The sequence below is a fragment of the Dromiciops gliroides genome, chromosome 1, assembly GCF_019393635.1.
Source record: "Dromiciops gliroides isolate mDroGli1 chromosome 1, mDroGli1.pri, whole genome shotgun sequence".
Lineage (NCBI taxonomy): Eukaryota > Metazoa > Chordata > Mammalia > Microbiotheria > Microbiotheriidae > Dromiciops > Dromiciops gliroides.
The window spans coordinates 162,842,561-162,865,269 of NC_057861.1; the positions used below are offsets into that span (position 1 = coordinate 162,842,561).

A 22,709-nucleotide genomic window follows, 5' to 3' on the forward strand; every position below is an offset into this window, starting at 1 on the left:
CCTTCTGACAGATGGGTCAAATCAGGTAATGGATTTAGGAAGAAGAATGAGACATATATTTTAGACATGACCAATTTAGGAATCTGTTTTGCTTGACCATGCATATTGGTTACAAGGGTTTGCTTTTGTCCTTTTTCCCCCTAATGCAGTGGGGTGAAAAGTGGGAGGGGAAAAGCTTTTATTTGAAAAGAAATAAAATGTAAAGTTTTTCAAATAGCTTAAAAAACAAAAATAGCAGAGAAAACTTGGCAAGCAAAGAAGAAAGTCCCAATACTACCTAAGCAGTTGGGAGAAGCTTCCCTTTAGAGTGCTTGATAATGAGAATAGGGCATGAATGGGTGCTTGAAAGTTGATGGTGATCCTTTATGTTTCAAAAGGGATCTTTTTCTTTTCTTTTTTTGTTTTGTTTTTTTGCGGGGCAATGAGGGTTAAGTGACTTGCCCAGGGTCACACAGCTAGTAAGTGTCAAGTATCTGATGCCATATTTGAACTCAGGTCCTCCTGAATCCAGGGCTGGTGCTTTATCCACTGCACCACCTAGCTGCCCCCTTTTCTTTTCTTTTTTAAAGAAGTGTTCCTTCTTGTCAACAATTGTGGTTTCCCTCAGGGTAAAGGGGTATGTTGTATGTGTGTGGGAAATAAAATTTAGTGTCATCACGTTGGCAATGTCAGGGAAGGGTACATGGTTTCTTTGAGGAACTGTGTATATGCATACATCTGCAGATGTGAAGTTACTAAGAATACTTGGGTGGGGAGAGGGGGTTGAGGGTGGGATGAGGGGGAGATAGTTCTCTCCCCACCCTGAGCTTGGGCTGAATCATCACCCATTTAGGGAGGTAAGCAGCCAGGCTTGTACCTGGAATCTCAGTTATTACTTCTTGGTTTCAATAAGAAGTTGGTGGGAATCTCTTAGCACAGAAGGGGTGGGAACAGAGGTGACATTCACTAGAGGATTGTTGGGATGAACCAATGCTTGGTCAGTGAGATAGGCTCTCTCATTCTAGTCTCCAATGAGGAAAGACCTTGCTAAGATGGAGGAGACCCCAATATGGAAGGGAAATGCAGGGCAGAAGGGTATAGCGAGGAAGCCCTACCACAACAGGGCACTGGAAAGCTGGCAGGGGCATAGGATGACACAGGGGCAAAGGGTACTGGCAATCTTTTCCAGGGGCTTTCCACTACTGGAGCCTCAATGAGATCCATTTCATGGGGAAACCCCTCCCCGCTTTTCACTGGCTTAGAAACGATCAGGGGTCCATTGATTTTTACCCAGAAGGCTCCAAGGTCCCTGAGGTGCAACTCTTTCAGAGTTCTGGCCAACTCCAAATAGGTGGTCAACAAGCTAGTCATCTCTGGATTTCAGTGGTAAGACAAAAACCTTTTCCATGCATGTGGCTTGAGTTCTCTCTCTCTTTTTTTTTTTTTTGCAGGGCAATGGGGGTTAAGTGACTTGCCCAGGGTCACACAGCTAGTCAGTGTCAAGTGTCTGAGGCAGGATTTGAACCCAGGTCCTCCTGAATCCAGGACCAGTGCTTTATCCACTGCGCCACCTAGCTGCCCCGAGTTCTCTTCTTTCAGAGAAGGACAGTAACCAGTCAGCTCTCTCCAGAATCTGAAATGTGAAGTGGGGAGCGGGGAGAGGAGAGGAACCAAATTCCAAAGTCCAGTATGTTTGTTGGCTTTGTAAAGTCCACAAATTACACCTAAGGGGCGTGAGTTTCTGAGAACAAGTACATTTCCTACAATAGAGAAAGAAGGATGCACGGCTGGCATCCAGAAGGTAGGCTCCTCTTCACTCTGCCCACTGATTCTCTCATTAATAAATACATAAAGGGGGGGACGGGGAGAGGGAGAAGCATCTTGAAACTGAGCCATCTTAAATAGACTTAAGGAGAGTAATACATTTTATTTCATTAAAATAGATTTTAAAACAGACTGTGTAAAAGAATTAGGATTCTCAATAATTTACTATTATTTACATTAGCAAATGTTTGTGGTTAGTAGACACTTAGCGATGGAAAGTTTGTTGGGAGAATGTAAGGCAAAGCACCCGGGGGTGCTCCCAGGCTAAGGAAAACACCACTGGAGAGGTAACCAACTCAGAAATAGCTTTCTTCCTGTTTCCCATCCTTTCAAATTAAGCATGGTAATTATTTCATTAAATACTTGACGAACAGCAAGTTGAGGTCAGATGTCTGACTGCTGGGTGGTAATAAAGAGACTCGTTACTCCTACATTGAAGAGCTGTTAGCCCAGAACACAGATCCTTTTCCTTTTGGCCTGATCTCCCAAAGCCTATCATTAAATCAGGCTGAGCTTATCCAGGGAGAAGCTTGATCCTCAACTGTCTCCCATTGCACTGCAGACAATATTACCCATTGGTGATTATCATCTGGTAAAAACAGTGAGAGCAAGCCTTAGCAGAGCAGCTTCTCCAGATGTGAGCTGAAAACAACAACCACAATACATCCTGCTTCCCAGGGAAATCCTGTAGCTACTTACAGCCCAGCTGGCTGACTCACTTTCCCTTCCTGTCCCCAGAACTTGGTGATGGTTCACAATCTCATTCCAAGTATTTTCTGAATTTGACATATGAGTCACAGGTGTGTGTGAGGACAGCAAGATGGGGAAGGGGATGCCTAAGTCACTCTAAAGAAAGAGGAGAAAGTGGAACACTCCTCTTTAGGAAACAATAAAGTATAGACCTGTCAAAGCTAAGTGGAGTTGCTGTCCTCACAGCATGTTTCCCCTGTAGGCACTGGGTGGTTATCCATCGCACCAGATGTGACATGTGGGCTGCTGAGGAAATGAAGAAACAGGCTGGTTTTACTGAAAGGAAAAGGAATTTCCATGGGGATGTTGGACTACAGTCAGTCATATAGGTGGTCCTGAAGCTTCCATAGCTGCGGCAAACTTTGCTGTATACGCTTCCCTGATACCAGAATGCACCTGGATGTAAGTTCTCTTCCCATTTCCACTGTCTGTCAAAAACTTGTACCTTAGAAGTGCATAGAGACCCCCTGATGATCTGAGCCATAGCACTGATTTCATTGCAGGCATCATCTTGTATCTGGAGTTAGATGGCCACCTTCTGGTCTAAATAATTGAGGGCTATGGAACAGCAGCATTAAGTCAGCAATAAAAGGCCAGAGGGTGGGTGAACAGGCTACTGGAAGGTCAGTCCAAAATGTCCGTCTCGAAAGGAACCAGGTGATAGTAGGACAGGTTGGTGACGTAGGCCGCTGGGTCTTCACTGTCCTCCAGCTCTGAGGTAAACTCGCTGCCATTCTCAAACCTGAAGCCAAAAAACAAAACAATCCCAGAGATGAGAACCTATTCAGAGACACAACCGTGAGGCAAGAAGGAAAGGGAAAGAATTGAAGGGAAATGTACAAAATCCAAAGAACTCTATGGAAAGGCACTTGTATGTGATACCCGTTCCCTCAGATAGGATCGTTGGACAATAGCCCTTTCAAGGAAATGTGTTCCAGGAAAATAGCTCTAGTCAGTGCCCATGTTTATAAAAAGCAACAAGAGTTACTCAAATGTACACCTTGGTGAAATGAATCCTTCTAGCCTTAGTAACAGCTCTTAATGCCTCATGACACCAATTCCCCTTCCAACCTAAAAATGACCATCCAAAGCCAGAAATAACCAGGAGCATAGCTTTAGATCTGGAAGAGACTTTTAGAGGTCATCTAGTTTAACTGTCTCATTTTTTATAGTAAACTTTGGCTCAGATAGGATATATGACTTAGCCAAAGTCACAGAGGTCAGGATTTGAACTCAGATTTTCTGACTCCACATAAAGTATTGTTTCCACCATAATACACTGCTCTAAAACCTATCCAGATCTTTAAAAATTTACAACTAATTCTAAGCCTTTAAAAAAAAAAAGTTGGCCTGGAGAACAAGTGAAGGTAATGCCTATTGGATACAAGAAGTGGCCCCTGTTTCGGACACACTGGAAAGAGGATTAGGGAATCCAATGCTTAACTCCTCCACAATAGGTACAGTGTCTTATCTCTTCTTCTGAATAGATCCTGGATCAAAATTCTAGTAGGAGGGACAAAAGCTATTTATTAGAAGAATGATGAATATAGTTTTTTAAATGTTTTGAAAGAAAGAAGCAAGACTAAACAAAACACATTACAGCAGAGAGGAATAACCGGAAATTCCTGGTGAGCTTCCTTAGACTTGTTGGCAGATGAAGTTTGAAAGCAGGGCTCACAGATCATATTGCACACACAGCAGTAAAAAGACCCAACTTCCAACTAAGCTGATGGCCACCAGAACTCTATAGAAAGGATTTCTCTAGTTTATGTAGAAAAGATATATGTCACCATTTCTTGGACAAACCAGTCTCAGAGCAGTAGTTCCCAACCTGTGTGGGCAGAGAGGTCTTAGAGGGGCAGAGAGTTACTTCAAAGGGCTCACAAATCCACACGCAGCCCAAATGGTTATCCTTGATTTTATATAGCTCCAACAAAATAAGAAGTATGACTCAGTAACCAAGAAAGTATATGTGTATATGTATGTATGTATGTGTATATATATGCATACATATACACACTCGTATTCATTTAAAAGCATGTTCAATTTATAAGTGCTCTTTGTCATACTGTATTTTCTCAACCAAAGAATACTAATAATGTAACTGCTATTATTTGAGGATCAAAAAAAAAAATTGTCCTGGGGCACCTAGGTGACGCAGTGGATAGAGCACTGTCCCTGGAGTCAGGAGGACCTGAGCTCAAATCTGACCTCAGACACTTAATACTAACTAGCTGTGTGACCCTGGGCAAGTCACTTAACCCCAATTGCCTCACCAAAAAATAATAATAATAATAATAAAATTGTTTTAGCATTAAAAAAGAGTTGGTTGCGGGGCAGCTAGGTGGTGCAGGGGATGGAGCACCGGCCCTGGAGTCAGGAGGACCTGAGTTCAAATCCAGACTCAGACACTTAACACTTACTAGCTGTGGGACCCTGGACAAGTCACTTAACCCCAATTGCCTCACTAAAACTAAAAAAAAAAAAAAAGAGTTGGTTGGGTTGGGGTTTTTTGGGTTTTTTTTTTAATCCTCAAAATGAACACTGTGCAAGGTTGGCCCTGGTGAAGGGATGGGAAAATGTATCTCTTTCCCTTCTTTGCAGAAAGAGGGAACTTGGATAGGAACAATGCATATACCGTCAAATTTTGGTTGATGTGCTGTTTAGTTTTGATGGGGTCCCCCCCTTTCTTTTTTATTGCTTGTTAATAAGGAAAGAATTACTGGGTAGGGGATTGGGAAAGAGATATTTGGAAATGAGAGTGATATAAAAAAATTCAGGGGCAGCTAGGTGCACCAGCCCTGGATTCAGGAGGACCTGAGTTCAAATCCGACCTCAGACACTTGACACATACTAGCTGTGTGACCCTGGGCAAGTCACTTAACCCTCATTGCCCCACAAAAAAAAAATTTTTTTCCATGCAAATTTTAAAAAGAAAAAAAAAAGTCTGGTTCATATGTCAAAGGATTAGAAACCGTTGTCCAAATCCTTTGGCTTTTTTTCCTCAAAGAATCAATCATCAACAACACAAGGCATTTCCTGAAGAAGCCATAGGCACAGTGGAAAAAAACACAGGACCTGAAGTCAAGAAGACTTGAGTTCATAATCTACCTTCAGACACTTACCTTAGGCAAGTCGCTTAATTTGTCTGCCTCAGTTTCCTTATTGATAAAATGGGGATAATAAAAATAGCACCAACCTCTCATGGTTGTGGTCAGAATAAAATGAGATAATATTTGTAAAGCACTTTCCAAACCTTAAAGCACTTTACAAATGTTAGGTATTATCATTTGGTGAAGAAAAAAAATAAATAAACCAAAGAACTAACTTGTTTTGGCCTTAATGAAAACATGTTACAGTGGCTTGGAACAAACCTATGAACTTGGAAATGACGGGTAAAGTATCTGCCAAGGTGCAAAATCTCTGGCTGAATATTTTCCTATCCATGTGCCTCACTTTCCTGATTCCACAGGATGAATTAATCCTGTCCAGGAGTGATAGAGAAGGAAGGAAGGAAACCCTGGGAAAATGAATCAGGATGCTGAGGTCATAGCTTTTACTACTGAATTCACACGACCTCTGGCAGTCACGTAAATACCTCTACTCTTAAAACTTGTTTGAGGAAGCTAGAATGACCTCTTCAGCTTGGGGGCTTGGTGCCTCTCTCAGTCAACTGAGGCAAAGAGAGGGACAGTCAGTGCTGTTTTTCTGTTCTTTCACGGGCTCACATGCAGAAACAGCAGATATGGCACGTTTCCATCAAAACACAATCATTTCAGGGGCAGCTAGATGGCGAAGTGGATAGAGCACCGGCCCTGGAGTCAGGAGTATCTGAGTTCAAATCCGGCCTCAGACACTTAACACTTACTAGCTGTGTGACCCTGGGCAAGTCACTTAACCCCAATTGCCTCACTAAAAAAAAAAAAAAACAATCATTTCATGTTGGGTTATTGTTAGTTAAAGTCTCAGGCACCCACTGTCTTTATGCTGTGACACCACAGAAACTACAGTCAGAAATAAGCCCGATCTCATGTCCTAGCAATGTGTCTACTGTCATCTGATTCATGGGCACAAGGCCAAGTGGTTAAACCTTAGTGGAGTTAAGGACAAACTTTAATGTAGAGAGGCAGCCTGAGGGGCAAAACCTCCAATAAATCAAAACATCATCTCTCTCCATCCCCACCCTTCGCTCCCTGACTGGCAACTTGTCTGAAATTAATAAACAGACTGTTCCCCAAGGTCAGAGCAGCAGTTCTTTCCTGGATACCATATATCAGGGAAATGCTTCTGTTGCAAGGGCAGGCAGGAGTTTATAGACAGTATTCCCTTTAAATGCTCACTTGAATTACTGATAATCAGACTTTTGGGGGGGACTATTCAGATAAGAGTCATAGAGGCTAGATTTCTACCTCCCTCTCCGCAAGAAGTCTTCTGCACTTTTTTAATAATAATTTTTTATCAATATCTTTTGTTTTTTACATAGTCTAAATTTCCTTCTGAATCTCTCATGCTCTCCCTTCCTAGAGAGTTATCCCAAATATCAAAGACTTTTTAATTAAAAAAAGAAAGAGAAAAAACAGCAAAACTATCAATATATTGAAAAATTCTGACAATATATGCTTGTTTGACATCCATTCCACCCCACCCCTAAACATACATATACCTCTGCAAAATAGTAGGGGTAAATGTCTCCTAATCTTTGGGGAAAGGAATAAAAGATATAGAATCTTTGGGTAAAGAATAAAGTTTATTTTGGGGGGGAAGGGGAAGGCAATTGGGGTTAAGTCACTTGCCCAGGGTCACAAAGCTAGTAAGTGTCAAGTGTCTGAGACCGGATTTGAACTCAGGTCCTCCTGAATCCAGGGTCCACTGTGCCACCTAGCTGCCCCCAAGCTTATTCGCAACTTTGAGTCTCAATTCCTTTGTGGTTGGAGTCCTTTCAATGTACATTGTCATCATCATTGTGCATATTGTTTAATCGGCTCAATGTACTTTCTTTGAATCAGTTCATGTAAGACTTTTCATGCTCCATCAAAATTGTCATTTCTTGTGGTATAGTCACATTCCATTACATTCATGTACCACAGTTGGGTGTTTGGTATACCTTCATCAACATACATCTACTTTTATCTACATGATTCTTTGCTGTGACAAAAAAATGCTGTTATGAATATTTGGCACATACGGGGTGGCCATATTTTTAACGTCCAGTGTTTCCCCCAAACAAAACAAAGACCAGATCTGTCATGTAATACTAAAGTCTAAAATCTTTGCCTTCTCTTTTTGTTTCTATAGGGTTCCTAAGTCCCTGAATTCACAGTCATGTCAAATATCTCTGCTCTCAACTCAATGAGGAAGAAACCTTATAGATTTGGGCAAAGAGAGTAATTTTGGTGCTAAAGCACTGGTGGGAAAGAACCTCTCTGATAACAAATAAGGACCCTGAGTTGTATGGAGAACACTGCAGAGTCAATGCTTAAATCTCATGTCAGTTTCTAGGACCCCTTGGTAATTGAGGACAGAGGCAGGCAAACAGGATGGTGAAAGGACTCCAAAATATGCCAGTGGATCAACTGTAGGCTTCTTAGTGTGGAGAAGAGAAGACTTGGTTGGGGTTTGGGAAAAATGCTAGGATATGATCTCTGTCTTTACACATCTGAAGGGCTGTCATATGGAAGTGATATTATGCTTATACTACTTGGGCCCAAAGGAAAATTCCAGACTAATAAGCAGGCTCTAAGGGAAAGAAGATTTTGGCTTAATAGAAGGAAAATGTTCCTAATGATAAGAGCTCTATGCAAAAGTGAAATGGGTTGTCTCAGAGGGTGGTGACTTCCCTGTCCTGAGGGCTTATAGTAAAGACGGAGTAACTACTTATTAAGGATGTTATCCAAAGATTTCATGCTTTAGACTGAACCACACAGGCTCTGAGATACCTCCCAATGCTAATACTCTATAAAGTGTCTGAAGAGTTTTGTCCTTTCTCATCCTCCAGTGTAGTCCTTACGGACAATGAAAAATCCATTCTTAAATATTACAATAAGCACAATGAACACAAAGAATCATGAAAAGATTTACACACACTGATGCAAAGTGAAGCAAGCAGGGCCAGGAAAAAAAACAAATGCACTGACTAAAAACAATGTAAATGTAAAGAACCACCACAGTTTAAAAAAAAAAAAAAAGGAATTTTGCAAAATTATAAAGAAAACGCTTAGTCCCAAAGAAGAAATATGAGGAGATGCCTCTCCCTCCTCCTTTGCAGAGGTGGAATCCATGGATAGGGAATACTATATAACACAGTTGTTTATTTAATATGTTGACTAGTTTTAGTTATTTCTTTCTTTTCTTTAAAATGGAATACAGGGAGAAATCTAGATGATGTAAAAATCCATCTATATAAGCTTCTTTAGAGCATGGACTATGCAATTTTTTTATTCACCCATTAACTGAACAAACAAAATAATTATTAAATGCCTGCTATGATCAAACCATTATTCTGGATCTTGGAGGAAATGCAGAGTTTACTTAGGAAAGATTTCTTGCCTTCAAGATTACAGTTTAGTAGGATAAGAAGACATAAACAGGGGCAGCTAGGTGGCGCAGTGGATAGAGCACCGGCCCTGGATTCAGGAGTACCTGGGTTCAAATCCGGCCTCAGACACTTAACACTTACTAGCTGTGTGACCCTGGGCAAGTCACTTAACCCCAATTGCCTCACTAAAAAAAAAAAAAAAAAAAAAAAAAAAAAAAAAAAGAATAAAAAAGAAGACATAAACATAGGTAGCTTCATAAACATTATTACATGACAACATGAATCAAAGAAGTCTGTCACAAAAAGAATGTTGTTTGAGAACAGGGGGAACATGGGGAAGGATATAATAATGACGATGATATAATAACAAAAACTAGCATTTTATGGCACTTTAAGATTTGCAAAGTGCTTTACAAACATTATCCCATTTGATCCCCAAAACAACCCTGAGAGATGGATATTAGTAACTTCCTTTTACAGATAAGGAAACTGAAGCAGGCAGAGGTTAAGTGACTTGTCATCTGAGTTTAGATTTGAACTCAGGTCTTCCTGACTCCAGGCTCAGCATTCTAACTACTGTACTGCCATGAATTGGGTTTTAGATGATGGGTAGGAATTTAGCAGGGGAGAAAGAGCCTTCCCAAGACTATGGAAGAGCACATGTTCTGCTGTTATTTATTTCTCTCTCCCTACCACTATGATTGATGCCCATGTCAGAGGCCTCATAAATGTTTCTTGAACTGAATCACCCTAAAGTTAATCAAGAATTACATTGCTTTTCCTATGCAACCAAAATTCAAAACAAAACACTTACAAATGTTCTGTTGAATCCACATCCAAGTGATTGTCTTTTCCATTTGGTATACTGTGGTCAATAACAATTGTCTCAGTATTTGCTAAACAAAATCCATTAGACCTCATGATTTCTGGGGGAAAAAAAAAAAGACAACAGGGTTAATGACACCGAATCCACTGATTTCATAGCTGAAATCAAAGCCAAGGAGATGAATTCCATAAGAGGGGAAGTATTGGAGGTACCGAATTGGTTTATAGATTTATTCTGTACCTATTAGACTCAATTTTCTCCTTGAAGTCCAAGAGGGCATTAGCAAGATATAGATGTCCATCAAAGTGCCAGCTCTGTGTGTGTGTGTGTGTGTGTGTGTGTAATAGACCTTGCTTTTAAGGGTGGTAAAGCCCTATGGACCCCTTGTCATTTCAATGCACAAAATAAAAGAAATAGGATCACAAAGGAAAGCACTTATATTAAAATATAGACATCTAGGTGGTGCATTAAATAGAGTGCCAGACCTGAAGTTGGGAAGACTCATCTTCAGGGGTTCAAATCTATCTTCAGACACTTACTAGCTATGTGACCCTGGGCAAGTCATTTAACCTTGTGTGACTGTTTCCTTATATGTAAAATGAGCTAGAGATGGACATGACAAACCACTCCAGTTTCTCTGCCAAGAAAATCCCAAATGGGTACACATAGAGTCAGACACAACTGAAAAATAATTGAACAACAAGAATAGCTTTCGGGGGGCAGCTAGGTGGTGCAGTGGATAAAGCACCGGCCTTGGATTCAGGAGTACCTGAGTTCAAATCTGGCCTCAGACACTTGACTTACTAGCTGTGTGACCCTGGGCAAGTCACTTAACCCCCATTGCCCAGCAAAAAAAAAAAAAAAAGAAGAATAGCTTTCAAATTTGGCAGGGAGGGGACAGGCGGGGCAATGAGGGGTTAAGTGACTTGCCCAGGGTCACACAGCTAGTAAGTGTCAAGTATCTGAGGCAGGATTTGAACTCAGGTCCTATTGAATCCAGGGCCAGTGTCTTATCCACTGTGCCACCTAGCTGCCCCCAAAATATTTTTTTTTTAAAAAGTTCACAAACTCCAGATTAAGAACCCCTCCTGTAAGGCTTCCAGTCCTAAGCACATGACCAGCAAGGTCAGAACTTCCCCATCAATGTTAGGGAAAGAGGGTCCAGAAGGCAGGAGGATGATCTACACAGGCATAATACTTCAAAGCCATGCATACCATTTAGAAGACCATTGAGAAAAATAGCTACATCAACTAACATTCCCCCCTGGGCTACCCCTCTAGCTACACTGCTACCTCCTATGTAGACTGAGAGATACCTCATCCCTTTCGTGGAAAATCATGCTAAAATAACCAGCTTTTCCCAATATCTGGTCAAGTGGTGGCAAATAGTGTCGTCTTATTTGCATCCCTGTTTTAGCTCGCAAAGACAACCCCCTAAAGCTCCGTGTCCTAGTCTTTCTACAAGAGAGTTAGCCAGTGTGATGCAGTGGTAAGCTCTGCTTACAGCTGGTTGTGTTCTGTCTGAGCTGGAGCTTCCTCGTGTGCACAATGAAAGAACTGGACAATACAATTTCTAGTCCTCTCTGGGTTTTGAAATGTTTTTCTGATTCTATGCCATCTATCTATCTAAGGGACAAATGTGGCTTCTGGTGTCGCGGTATACCTTCTCATGTCTGCTTCAGCCCAATTTATTTTTTCCAAGTGAAGATGTTTTCCATCACTTCCCTTGCAAGGTCACACACCACAATCTAACAATAGATCTGATGGCCATTAATAGCAATCTCTCCTCTTTGGTGTTTATACACATGATTCAATTATCTGTAAAGCTTGGCATATCCCCTAATCCCTAATTGTTCTCTAACCGAGGCCCCAGTTCCCTCATCAATACTTTTTTTCCTCTTACCAATCTTAAAAGGAACATTTATGCTACAAAATAACCTCCAAATTCCTGGCGTATTCTCAACAACTCTACACTGGAGAACTCTCACTTCCCTGTTCAAGATCTAAAGGATGGTAGCACACAGCTTAAAATAGCCTTTGATGGCAATGTTGACACCTCATGGGGCAAATGAGAACACTGTTAGCTGTCCATAATCACACTGAGACTCTAAAGGCTCTAGCATTTTAAGTTTTTTTTTTTCCTTCTGCCTTTCCGAGATTTGTTTTATTTCCCCCTACATCTCAGCCTGTGTTTTTGCAGTGTAAATCAGTTGGGGGGGGGGGGGCAGCTAGGTGGTGCAGTGGATAAAGTACCGGCCCTGGATTAAGGAGGACCTAAATTCAAATCTGACCTCAGACACTTGACACTTACTAGCTGCGTGACTCTGGGCAAGTCACTTAACCCTCGCTGCCCTGCAAAAAAAAAGAAATTTAATGAAAAAAATCAGCTTATGAATTTTTGGGGGATCAACAATAAACTATTAGTGAAACCCTTACTAAGTGTCCATACTATAGTGCTAAATTCTGGTGATACAAAATAAAGGCAAAAAATAAAGGCAAAAATAGCCCCTGCCCTCAGGGAATTCACAATCTAATGGGGGAAAAATATGTGAACAACTCTGTGTGTGTATTATATATATATATATATATATACATATATATATATACACACACACATATAATATATACATATATGAATACAAATATGCATACACATACATACATGCATAGTGTAATGTATACACACATGTATAGTATAAATGGAAGGTAATCTCAGAAGGAAGGCACTAAGGGAGGGGCAAGGGATGGGGGACAGGGAAAACCACTTGTAGAAGATAGGGTTTGAGACAAGGTTTGAAGTAAGCCTGGAAAGCTAAGAGGTAGAGATGAGGGGAGATGTTCTAGGCATGGGGGAGAACAAGAGCAAGGGTATGGATTCAGAAGATGTGGTGCTGTGTTTGAGGAAGAGCAAGAAGGCTCTCACTGAATCATAGAGTATATGGAGAAGAGTGAAATATAAGATGACCACAGAGGTAGTAAGAATGGATCAGGTTATCGAAAGGGCGATAAAACTGCAAACACTTTGATCCAGCGATACCACTACTAGATCTGTATCCCCAAAGAGATTTTTTTGGGGGTGGGGGGGGGGGGCAATGAGGGTTAAGTGACTTGCCCAGGGTCACACAGCTAGTGTCAAGTGTCTGAGGGTGGATTTGAATTCAGTCAGGTCCTCCTGAATCCAGAGCTGGTGCTTTATCCACTGTGCCACCTAGCTGCCCGGAGATTTTTTTTAAAAGAGAAAAAGACCTATTTGCACAAAAATATTTATAGTGGTTCTTTTTGTGGTGGCAAAGAACTGGAAATTAAGGGAATGCCCACCAATGGTGGAATGACTGAACAAGATATGGTATATGATTGTGATGGAATACTATTGTGCTACTAAGAAATGACTAGCAGGCTGATTTCAGAAAAACCTGGAAAGACTTACACAAACTGATGCAAAGTGAAGTGAGTAGAACCAGGAAAACATTGTACACAGTAACAGCAATATGGACACAACAACAGCATATGGCCAACTGCAAAAGATGGCTATTCTCGGCAATACAATGGTCCAAGATAATTCCAAAGGATTCATGAAGAAAAATGCTCTCCACACATCCAGAGAAAGAACTGATGGAGTCTGAATGCAGATCAAAGCATACTATTTTTCACTTTTTTTTTTCATGTATTTGGGGGGGGGGGGTACATCCTGTGTCTTCTTTCACAATTTGACTAATATGGAAATATGTTTTGCATGACTGCACATGTATAACCTATCTCATATTGCCTGCTGTTTCAGGGAGAGGGAAGGGGAGGGAGGAAGAAAATCTTAAACTCAAATTAAAAAAAAAATGAATGTTTAAAATTGTCTCTACATGTAGTTGGGAAAAATAAAGTTATTTTAAAATTTCAAAAATAACTAAAAAAAAAAAATGGCCCAAGTTGTAAAAGGCTTTGGAAGAAAAACTGAAGGTTTCATATTTGATTCTTTTAATACTTAATTGTAATTTATATTTCTATTATATTCTACTATAACTTGTAATATATTGAATATTCATATACCATAAGGTTTGATACAATTATAAATTATTATGTTATTTTGCATATTTATCATTTTATATTCAAGCTTTTAAAAAAATAATTCTAGGTTATCAATAGCCATGTCAAGGGAACAAATGAGGTAGTGATTCACTTTTAATTCAATTAATTTAATTGTTAGCACCTACTATGTGTTGGGCAGCACGTGCTCCATGCAGGGGAAAACAAGGACAGATTTGAAACAGTTAAGTCATGTTGCTGCACTTGTCTAGATGACAGAGGCAGGCCCTTTCATTCGATCACACTGGCCAGGAAATTGCTTATTTCTCTTGTATGACTGTCTGATGAAGCTACAGGTCTCGTTTCACAAGTCTCTGGCCAGGAGGCAACACTGACACCCTATACTCCTACAAAGCTCACTGCTTCCCCCCGGCCCCCCCCCCCCTCATAGTTCCCATTGCCAGAAACAACACATCCTGTATTGGAGATGGAGTTCTTCATGTCATGTGAAAGGGCATAGGAGGTAAACTGAAACTTGAGGGGTTTTTTAAAGCCTAAGGGGTCAACTCTACTTCTAGGTGTAAAAGAGGGACTCATATGTGGTTCCCCAGGACCGAATTCCACAGTTTCAAGGTTTCTTGCCCCCTCCCTTGAACCTGATTCTATGAAAATGATTAAATCTTACCCTAATAGTTTAGATTCACTTACTGGCCAAAAATATGTGTGTGTGTGTGTGTGTGTGTGTGTGTGTGTGTGTGTACAGACAGAGACAGAGAGAGATTCATATTTAAAAACAACAAAGTTCTTTCCCATTTTGATAAACATATACTCTTAGCAACCATAATGCTGGAAATTGACATTTTCTCCCTTTACCAGGGGACTTTTTTTTTTAATTGACATATAGCAAAGACCATCATTACAAAATGTTCCTGAGTAAACATCTGAAAAGGTTTTTCTTAAAAGGGCTCTATAAAAATGGAATCCTTGGGGCAGCTAGGTGGGGCAGTGGATAGAGCACTGGCCCTGGAGTCAGGAGGACCTGAGTTCAAATCCAGCCTCAGACACTTAACATTTACTAGCTGTGTGACCCTGGGCAAGTCACTTAACCCCAATTGCCTCACTTAAAAAAAATGGAATCCTTCCTACAAATAAATCTAGATTTAAAGGTAAATTTTCTAAATCTTACCTTTAAAAAGGAAGATAATGTGAGCAGAAAAATTAAATTAAATCACTCCCAATGCCTGGCTGGAACCTCAAATTTAAGGAAAAAACAATATTATACTGCCTAGCTGTGTGATCTCGGGCTCAGTTTCCTCATCTGTAAAATGAGAAAAATGAACACCTCCCTCACAGGATTGTTGTGAAAATAAAATGAATACATTAAGCTCTTTGTAAACCTTAAAGTATTACATCAATCTTGGTTATGATTATTATCACTACCACATAAAGACATAGAAGACTTCATATTCACTGCGTTTTTTTTCAGGGATGTCTACAGCAGCCTGACTGAAATGGAAATGAAGCCAAGATGTGGATGTTCTGGAGAAAGTGGGCCAGGCTCTGGTTCATCTTTTCCTTCTTCTCCTCTTAGTGTCCCCCAAACCTCTATCCTCAGCTTTCTTTCCCCTCCAATGAGCAATTTTGTGCCAAATGAGTCTCCAATATTCCCCTAATCCAGATCTCTCCCCTCAAGGTCCCCCTTCATTTCCCAGGAATACCCATTGCCATTGCCACTACCAACTCAACAGGTCCAAACTGAGGTCATCCTTGTCTTCCTAAACCCACCTCTCTCCCTAACTCTCTTATTTATGCTAAGGATACCACAAGCCTCCTGGTCATGGAGATGCAAAACCTCGAAGTCATCTTTGATCCTTCCTTTTCTCTGACTCCTAAGTCATCAGCTTCCATTTTGTTGATTCTGCTTCTACAGTATCTCTTGTATCCATCTCTTCTATTCCAACCCAAGCTCTAATTCAAGCCTTTATGCTTCTCAACAGGACTATTTTAATGGACTTCTAATTGGTCTTCCTGCCTTGAGCCTTTCCCGTCACCAATTCATCCCTTCTCATCATTGCCTAAATTATCTTCTCAGTACATCCCTTGGATGCTCTCACCAGGACCATTCTAATGGACTTCTAATTGGGTCTTCCTATCTGAATCCTTTCCTTTAACCAATTCATCTTTCCCACTGCTACTTAAATTATCCTCTCAGACCATCCCTTGCATCATATCACTCTCCTGCTCATAAGCCTCCAGGGCTTCCCAACTGTATACACAATAAAATCAAACTCTGGAAACCTGGAGTTCAGGTCTACAATCCAGTTGCAACTTACTTTTTGAAGCTTATTTCATACTCTTCTTTCATCTGGTCTCTCCCCCATCCACTCTAACCCATGATTTCATCCTCTCCCACTCCATACATCCACAGGCAGGCCTGGAACAAGCTCCCTCCACACCCCCACTTTTGGAAATTGTTCTTTCCTGATCCCCGCAGGCAAAAGTGTTCTCTTCCCTCAGAATTCTCACACTTCATTTAGGCCTCTCCTCTGCACCTATGGCATTTTGTCCTGAGGCACTCATGGCTCTGTGCATGTTTTAGCTCCACAATTAGAAATTGTGTTTCCAGAGCCAGACAGAGGCATTTTTCATCTTTGTATTTCCAGAACAGGACCTTATATATGACAGTCACTTATTAAATGTTCGTTAAACTGAATAAATTGGTCTTGGAATCAGAAGGCCTGTGTTCATATGCTGGCTCTCTGACATTTGTTGTGTGATTCTAAGCAGATCCTTAATGTCTTTGAGCCTCAGTTTCCTCATCTGTAAAATGGGAATACTTGGACTACCTCCATCAAAAGGGCTGTTGTGAAAAAAAGTATTCTGTAAACCACAAATGTAAATCCTTATAGCAAATAAGATTTGAGATTATATCTGTGCTCACTGAATCAGAGCAAGTAGACTCATGCCTTTCTTGTAAAAACATGAGAGAATGGTCCCTCTGGGACACCTGGATTTGTCCAGGTCCGATAATTTTATTTCTTGAGTCAGACTATTCTCTTTAAAAGATGTTTTTATTGACGACTTTGTCTTCACAGTGATTTCCCACCCCCTTCAAAGTGAATCTTCCTTTGTGACAAAGTTAAGTAAATAAAGTAAAAACACCCAATATGGTGAGTATATTTAATCATGCAAACAATATTCTGTTCCAGCAGTACTTCACCTGTCTGCCATGAAGAAGAGTTTTCATAGATTCTTTTTTCATTATCAGTTCTTCAAGACCTTCATTGTTTTTTGAGTTACTCATATTTATCTTTTAGTTTAAAATAAGGCTGATTTATTGGAACTAAAATCAGTCAAACCAAGTTGTTTGGCTAAATTGAGTAGCCATCTCAATCCAAACATCTGCTCTTAAAAACATAAACTGAAGAGAGAAAGTCTTAAGCTCCCTTTTTAAAAATAGGTAGTTGTGATTTTTCTTAGTACAGAAAAAGGAGAGAATTATTTAAAATGCATTTGGATTTTCTAGCTATTAACACTTGTACATTTTTATTTTCTCAAACACACAGAATCTTGCTTCATCATCTACCTTTCCAGACTTATCTCATATTACCTCTCCCTACCACATTCCAGGCAAAGTGGATTACTTGCTAATCCCTGAACATAGCACTCCATCTCTGTTCTCCTTTTCAAAGGCTCCAGTCACCTCCCCCTCAGTTCACTTGCCACTTCCTACAGGTGACCTTTCTGGAACTTTCTAGGGGGTAAAGCCCTCTTTCCCTTCTCAAATTATCCTATATTTACTTGTCTAATAAGTGTTGTAAACCCTTCTCTTCTACCCTCACATAAGGTCCCTGAGGGCAAAGTATTTCCAGAAGTTTGTGAAATCAGTTGAAACCACTTTTGCTTCAAATCATCTTTTCCAGATTCTCATTTTACCGCCCACCACCCCAGTCTCACCTGTGCACTTCAGTTTGCAATTACTCTCCCAGTATAAACCAGGAGATAAAACTTTAAAGATTCTTTTTATTAATGGTTAAAATACATCACAAAATGAACATGATAATTATCCATTTAATTTAACTGAGGTCTACATGAACATTCAGGAGAAAAGAACCTCCTGCAGGTCCTGAAATGATCAGCTTTTGTAGTCTACACTGATCAGATAAGCAAGGTGAATGGTTATATTCATTCCCCTTTGACTTTACAAGTAGAACCACCAAGCTAGCAACTGGGTATTCTCCTAGTTGTTATAGGATCATATACCTAGATACGGGAGGGACCTACATGAAGTTGATCCCCTTCACTTACAGATGAGGAACCAGAGGCAAAGGGAGATAAGTGACTTAACCAAAATCACAGAGATTTTGTCAAAAGGGGAATCTGATTCCATTCTATGTTAGAGTAGAAAACTAACATCTTTTCTCAGATTGGATGAACATTTATTTTGGCAAGGAGTACATACAAACACATTAGGACATCACCCTGGGATGCTAGAGTATTTATTCTGTGTTATTGTCCCAAATTTTTGTCCTAAAATTTTATAACAATTCTCCCATTGCAAGCTATTTGTCACAGGTTAACACCTAGCACCACCTAGTGGACCAACTGATCACTCAAAGGCCTTTGAAAATCTATCTGAACCTACAGAATCAGATTATACCCATTCAGTTCCAGAGAAAATTCTTTGTACTGAACCAAACTGGGCTAATCATGGGAAGCCAGCAGAACAATGACAGCTCTGGTCAAAATAAGACTGCCTGCTTAATGCAGAAATGCTACAAAATGTGTTACCCTCCCTGGATGTTTATCTCAGTTCAGTAAAATTAACCAAAATGTAGGTGCTACATAAATCATTATTCTCCACCCCGCCATAATAATCATTATTTATTGGTAGGTTAATTTCCTGAGGTCTGTAGGTGAATAATATAATCATTTCTGAAGTTTGGAGGCTCATCATAGTTACATCTTTGACATCATTTCATAATTGCTAATTGTCTTCCACCAACCCAATATTAACTAATATTTTCGATAGTACTTTAAGTGTCACAAAGTAAAACTTATGAGCTGCTTGTTTCTAAAGTCGTTGTTCCTGTCTGTGCTCAATTCTGGGTCTGGACATTAGTGAAGTATGGAACTGAAGAAACCAGGAGTCAGGCAACTCAGTGGTACAGTGAATAGTGTTGGAACTGGGGTCAGGAAGAACTGAGTTCAAATCCAGATTTTGCTATTTACTACTAGCTGTGTGACCCTAGACAATTAACCTCTGCCAGCTTCAGTTCTGTTGACTATAAAATGAGGATAATAATAGCACCTATCTCCCAGGGTTGTTGTGAAGACCAAATGAGATGATATTTGTAAAGAGTTTTGGGGGCAGCTAGGTGGCGCAGTGGATAGAACACCGGCCCTGGAGTCAGGAGTACCTGAGTTCAAATCTGGCCTCAGACACTTAACACACACTTACTAGCTGTGTGACCCTGGGCAAGTCACTTAACCCCGATTGCCTCACTAAAAAAAAAAAGTTTTGCAAACCTTTAGGCACTATACATGTAAACTATTAGTACTTGTAAGAAATGGATTATGCAAATAAAGTATGGTGGCCAGAAGGTAGATTTTGGCTTCTGAGACTCAGCAGTTTTCAATTCAACAAATAATTCCAAAGTGCCTATCTGTGCACAAGGCATTTTGCAATGGAGGATATAAAGGCACAGAGAGGGCAATATAGGACTAGGTCCCTTACCTTACAAGAGTTGAAAATTAAGGGGGAAAAAAATACATATACTTAAATGACAATGAAAGGTAATAAATCTAAAAGTAAGTTGCACTGTCACTAAATGCAATATGGGTTTAAGTGAAATAATGTATATAAAACGAAGTAATTCTGGAATCTGAGGAACTGGATTCAAATACTCTGTCATTTACCATCTTTGGGACTGTGGGTAAGTCACAATCTCCTCCAGCCTCAGTTTCCCAAGCTGTAAAATGAAGAGGTTGGACTAGCTGACTTTTGTGATCTCTTCCAGCTCTAGATTCATCATTCTACTCATCCAAGGGACATGGATTAGGGATGAGGCCTGTTATTTCACTGGTCTAAGGAATTCCCAGATGAGGAAATTCATTCTACCAGTGTCGTTTGGCATCTACTCTGAAATTTAGAGTCTTAGAGTTGCCTAGAGCACTAAGAGGTTATGTCACTTGCCCAGGATCACACAGCCCGGAGGTGTCAGAGGCAGAATTTGAACCCAGGTCTTCCTGTCTGGCTCCAACATCATTTCTCTATCCACTCCTTCAGGCTGCTTTTCACCTGATATGCTACATAAACATCAGTTGCCATTATTTTAAAAGACGGAGAAATAACCATGGGGTTAGTTGGCTGGAGAAGGCTTGACACGAGCCTCCAAGGATGGGTATGACTGGCTAATTGGAAAGAAAGAAGGAGGACATTCTAGGCAAAGTTAGGGATAAACCTGAACAGAGAATTAAAGCTGGCAAACAGAAAGAAATAAGCCTAGATTTTATACATGTGGTTTTATGGCCAGCCATAGCTAGGAGGCCTGCCTTTTACTTTCTTCTGAATTCCCTTCACCTGGATAGCTCTAGATGCTTCCCTCACTCTTCTCTGTGACAATCACCAAGTATAATTATACACATTTCTCTAAACAAAGTGTTATGTCAATCAACTCTCCCTCTAACTTTAGTTTTTGTTTTGTTTTTTGTTTTTTTTTGTTTTTGCGGGGCAGTGGGGGTTAAGTGACTTGCCCCGGGTCACACAGCTAGTAAGTGCCAAGTGTCTGAGTCCGGATTTGAACCCAGGTCCTCCTGAATCCAGGGCTGGTACTCTATCCACTTCTCCACCTAGCTGCCCCCTCTCCCTCTAACTTTAGACTGAAATGGACCTTGACCTGCATATACTAAGATAATGTGGAAAGTGTATTTTTTTTTCCCTTTTGACTTGTTTACATGTTCCATATTACCCTCCTCCATCTATTTTTAGAGATTTAGGGATGAATTTATTAAGGAGGAATGGATTCTCATCCAGTTCTTTGATTAACCTCCAGAAGTCTAAACATTGAGCAGAATTTGGCTCTTCCTATCTTCTGGGAGACAATTCCTCTTTAATAGCATACCAGTAGATAGCATATCAAGAAAAAGTAAAGCCAGCTTTTACTACCCTTGGATTAGTTAAGAGAAAATTGGCCAGTTTAAATTGTTTGCTACACCTTACAGGAAGGAAGGAAGGAAGGAAGGAAGGAAGGAAGGAAGGAAGGAAGGAAGGAAGGAAGGAAGGAAGGAAGGAAGGAAGGAAGGAAGGAAGGAAGGAAGGAAGGAAGGAAGGGAGGGAGGGAGGGAGGGAGGGAGGGAGGGAGGGAGGGAGGGAGGGAGGGAGGGAGGGAGGGAGGGAGGGAGGGAAGGACCTGGCAAAGTTATTAAGATAACACCACAAAAGAGAACCAGTTGAAACCAACCAAATCCAGGTTCTTCTGTAAATCTACAAATAATTTTCAAAAATTAATTTCATTTTATTTAAAATCCTATTTTTCCATAAATTAAACATTCTTTAATTTACATGTTATTAATATGAATTTGTAATGCAGCATTATTATTCATGAGGCCTGATTTGAACATCAATTCATAAATAGCTAATTTTATATGTTGAAAGGTAAAAAATTAAATCATTGTGAACACAAAAAAAGTTGTCTAAGTATTTCTGAAATGACATTTCTTATTGCCTTGGGGGTACAATAAAATCATTTCCACCATCTACTTTATTTGCCTCTTAGAGAAGAGTCTGAGAGACATGTTTCCATTTAAATGAAATGTTTTTGGTATAATGTCATTAGAATATTGTACTTCTATTATTCTGGTAGTATGATCAAGTCATTGATAAGCAATTAGTGGGCAAAGAATTCCATTTAGAATGCCAAGTTAAATTAATTTTTGACTAAGAACTCTGTGATTTGTAGCATTTCTTGTATCCTCTGCTACAGTTTCTGTAGTCAGGTTGGAGGTGTACAGAGGACTCAGAACTATTTTGTATTTTTGTCCATTGTATGGATGATTGGAGCCCCCAAAAGTTCATCAACTGAAGGCCTTTGTTCTCAAAGAGGACCATAACATCAGGAAGGAAATGTTATGATTTGCAAGTGAATTGGATTTAAGTGAGGGAGGACTGTGCAAAGTCACCAGTGTGTTGTTTAAAATCTAATGTGGAGGGGGGGCAGCTAGGTGGTACAGTGGGTGGAGCACCAACCCTGGATTCAGGAGGACCTGAGTTCAAATCCGGCCTCAGACACTTGATACCTACTAACTGTATGACCCTGGGCAAGTCACTTAACCCCAACTGCCTCACACACACACAAAAATCTAATGTGGGTTCTAATCTGACACCCCCCCCCAGTTTTGGGGGGAAACTGGCTAAAATCACTGATAAATTCAGCAAGAGTTTAGGCTTTTAAGGATTTATTAAAAGATATATATAAGATAGTGAAGAGAGAGAAAGATTGAGAAAAGATTCCTTATAGCATAGAAATCCTAGCTTTCCTAGAAGCCCATGTGAACTTCTGCCGCCAAGCCAATGTCTCAAATCAAAAAGAGGAAGCTCCAGTCCACCTGCCTCAGCTTCCTACTTCCTGTCCTCCTCCCAAAAAATGGGAGGTTCTTCAAGTTGATTGGTCAAGAGTGGTCTCCTATTGATGTCGAGGTCCACAGCCTCTGAGAACACACTCTATTCAGGGTTGGCCATGTGTGGTCTCAATTTAATCAACCTTAACTAGGTTCAAC

The 22,709-nt window shown here is 40.3% G+C and overlaps 1 protein-coding gene across 1 annotated transcript in view; it reads right to left on the minus strand.

Moving 5' to 3' along the window:
- Positions 1–1,896: 1,896 nt before the first annotated feature.
- The window catches only part of PXDC1 (PX domain containing 1), a 63,425-nt gene continuing 42,612 nt past the window's right edge, over positions 1,897–22,709 (minus strand). Inside the window, exons 4-5 of the mRNA XM_043979147.1 lie at positions 9,903–10,014; positions 1,897–3,295 (exon numbers count right to left, since the gene is read on the minus strand). Coding sequence (XP_043835082.1) covers positions 3,178–3,295; positions 9,903–10,014 — 230 coding nt within the window. The 3' untranslated portion in view covers positions 1,897–3,177. The remainder of the gene's footprint in view (positions 3,296–9,902; positions 10,015–22,709) is intronic.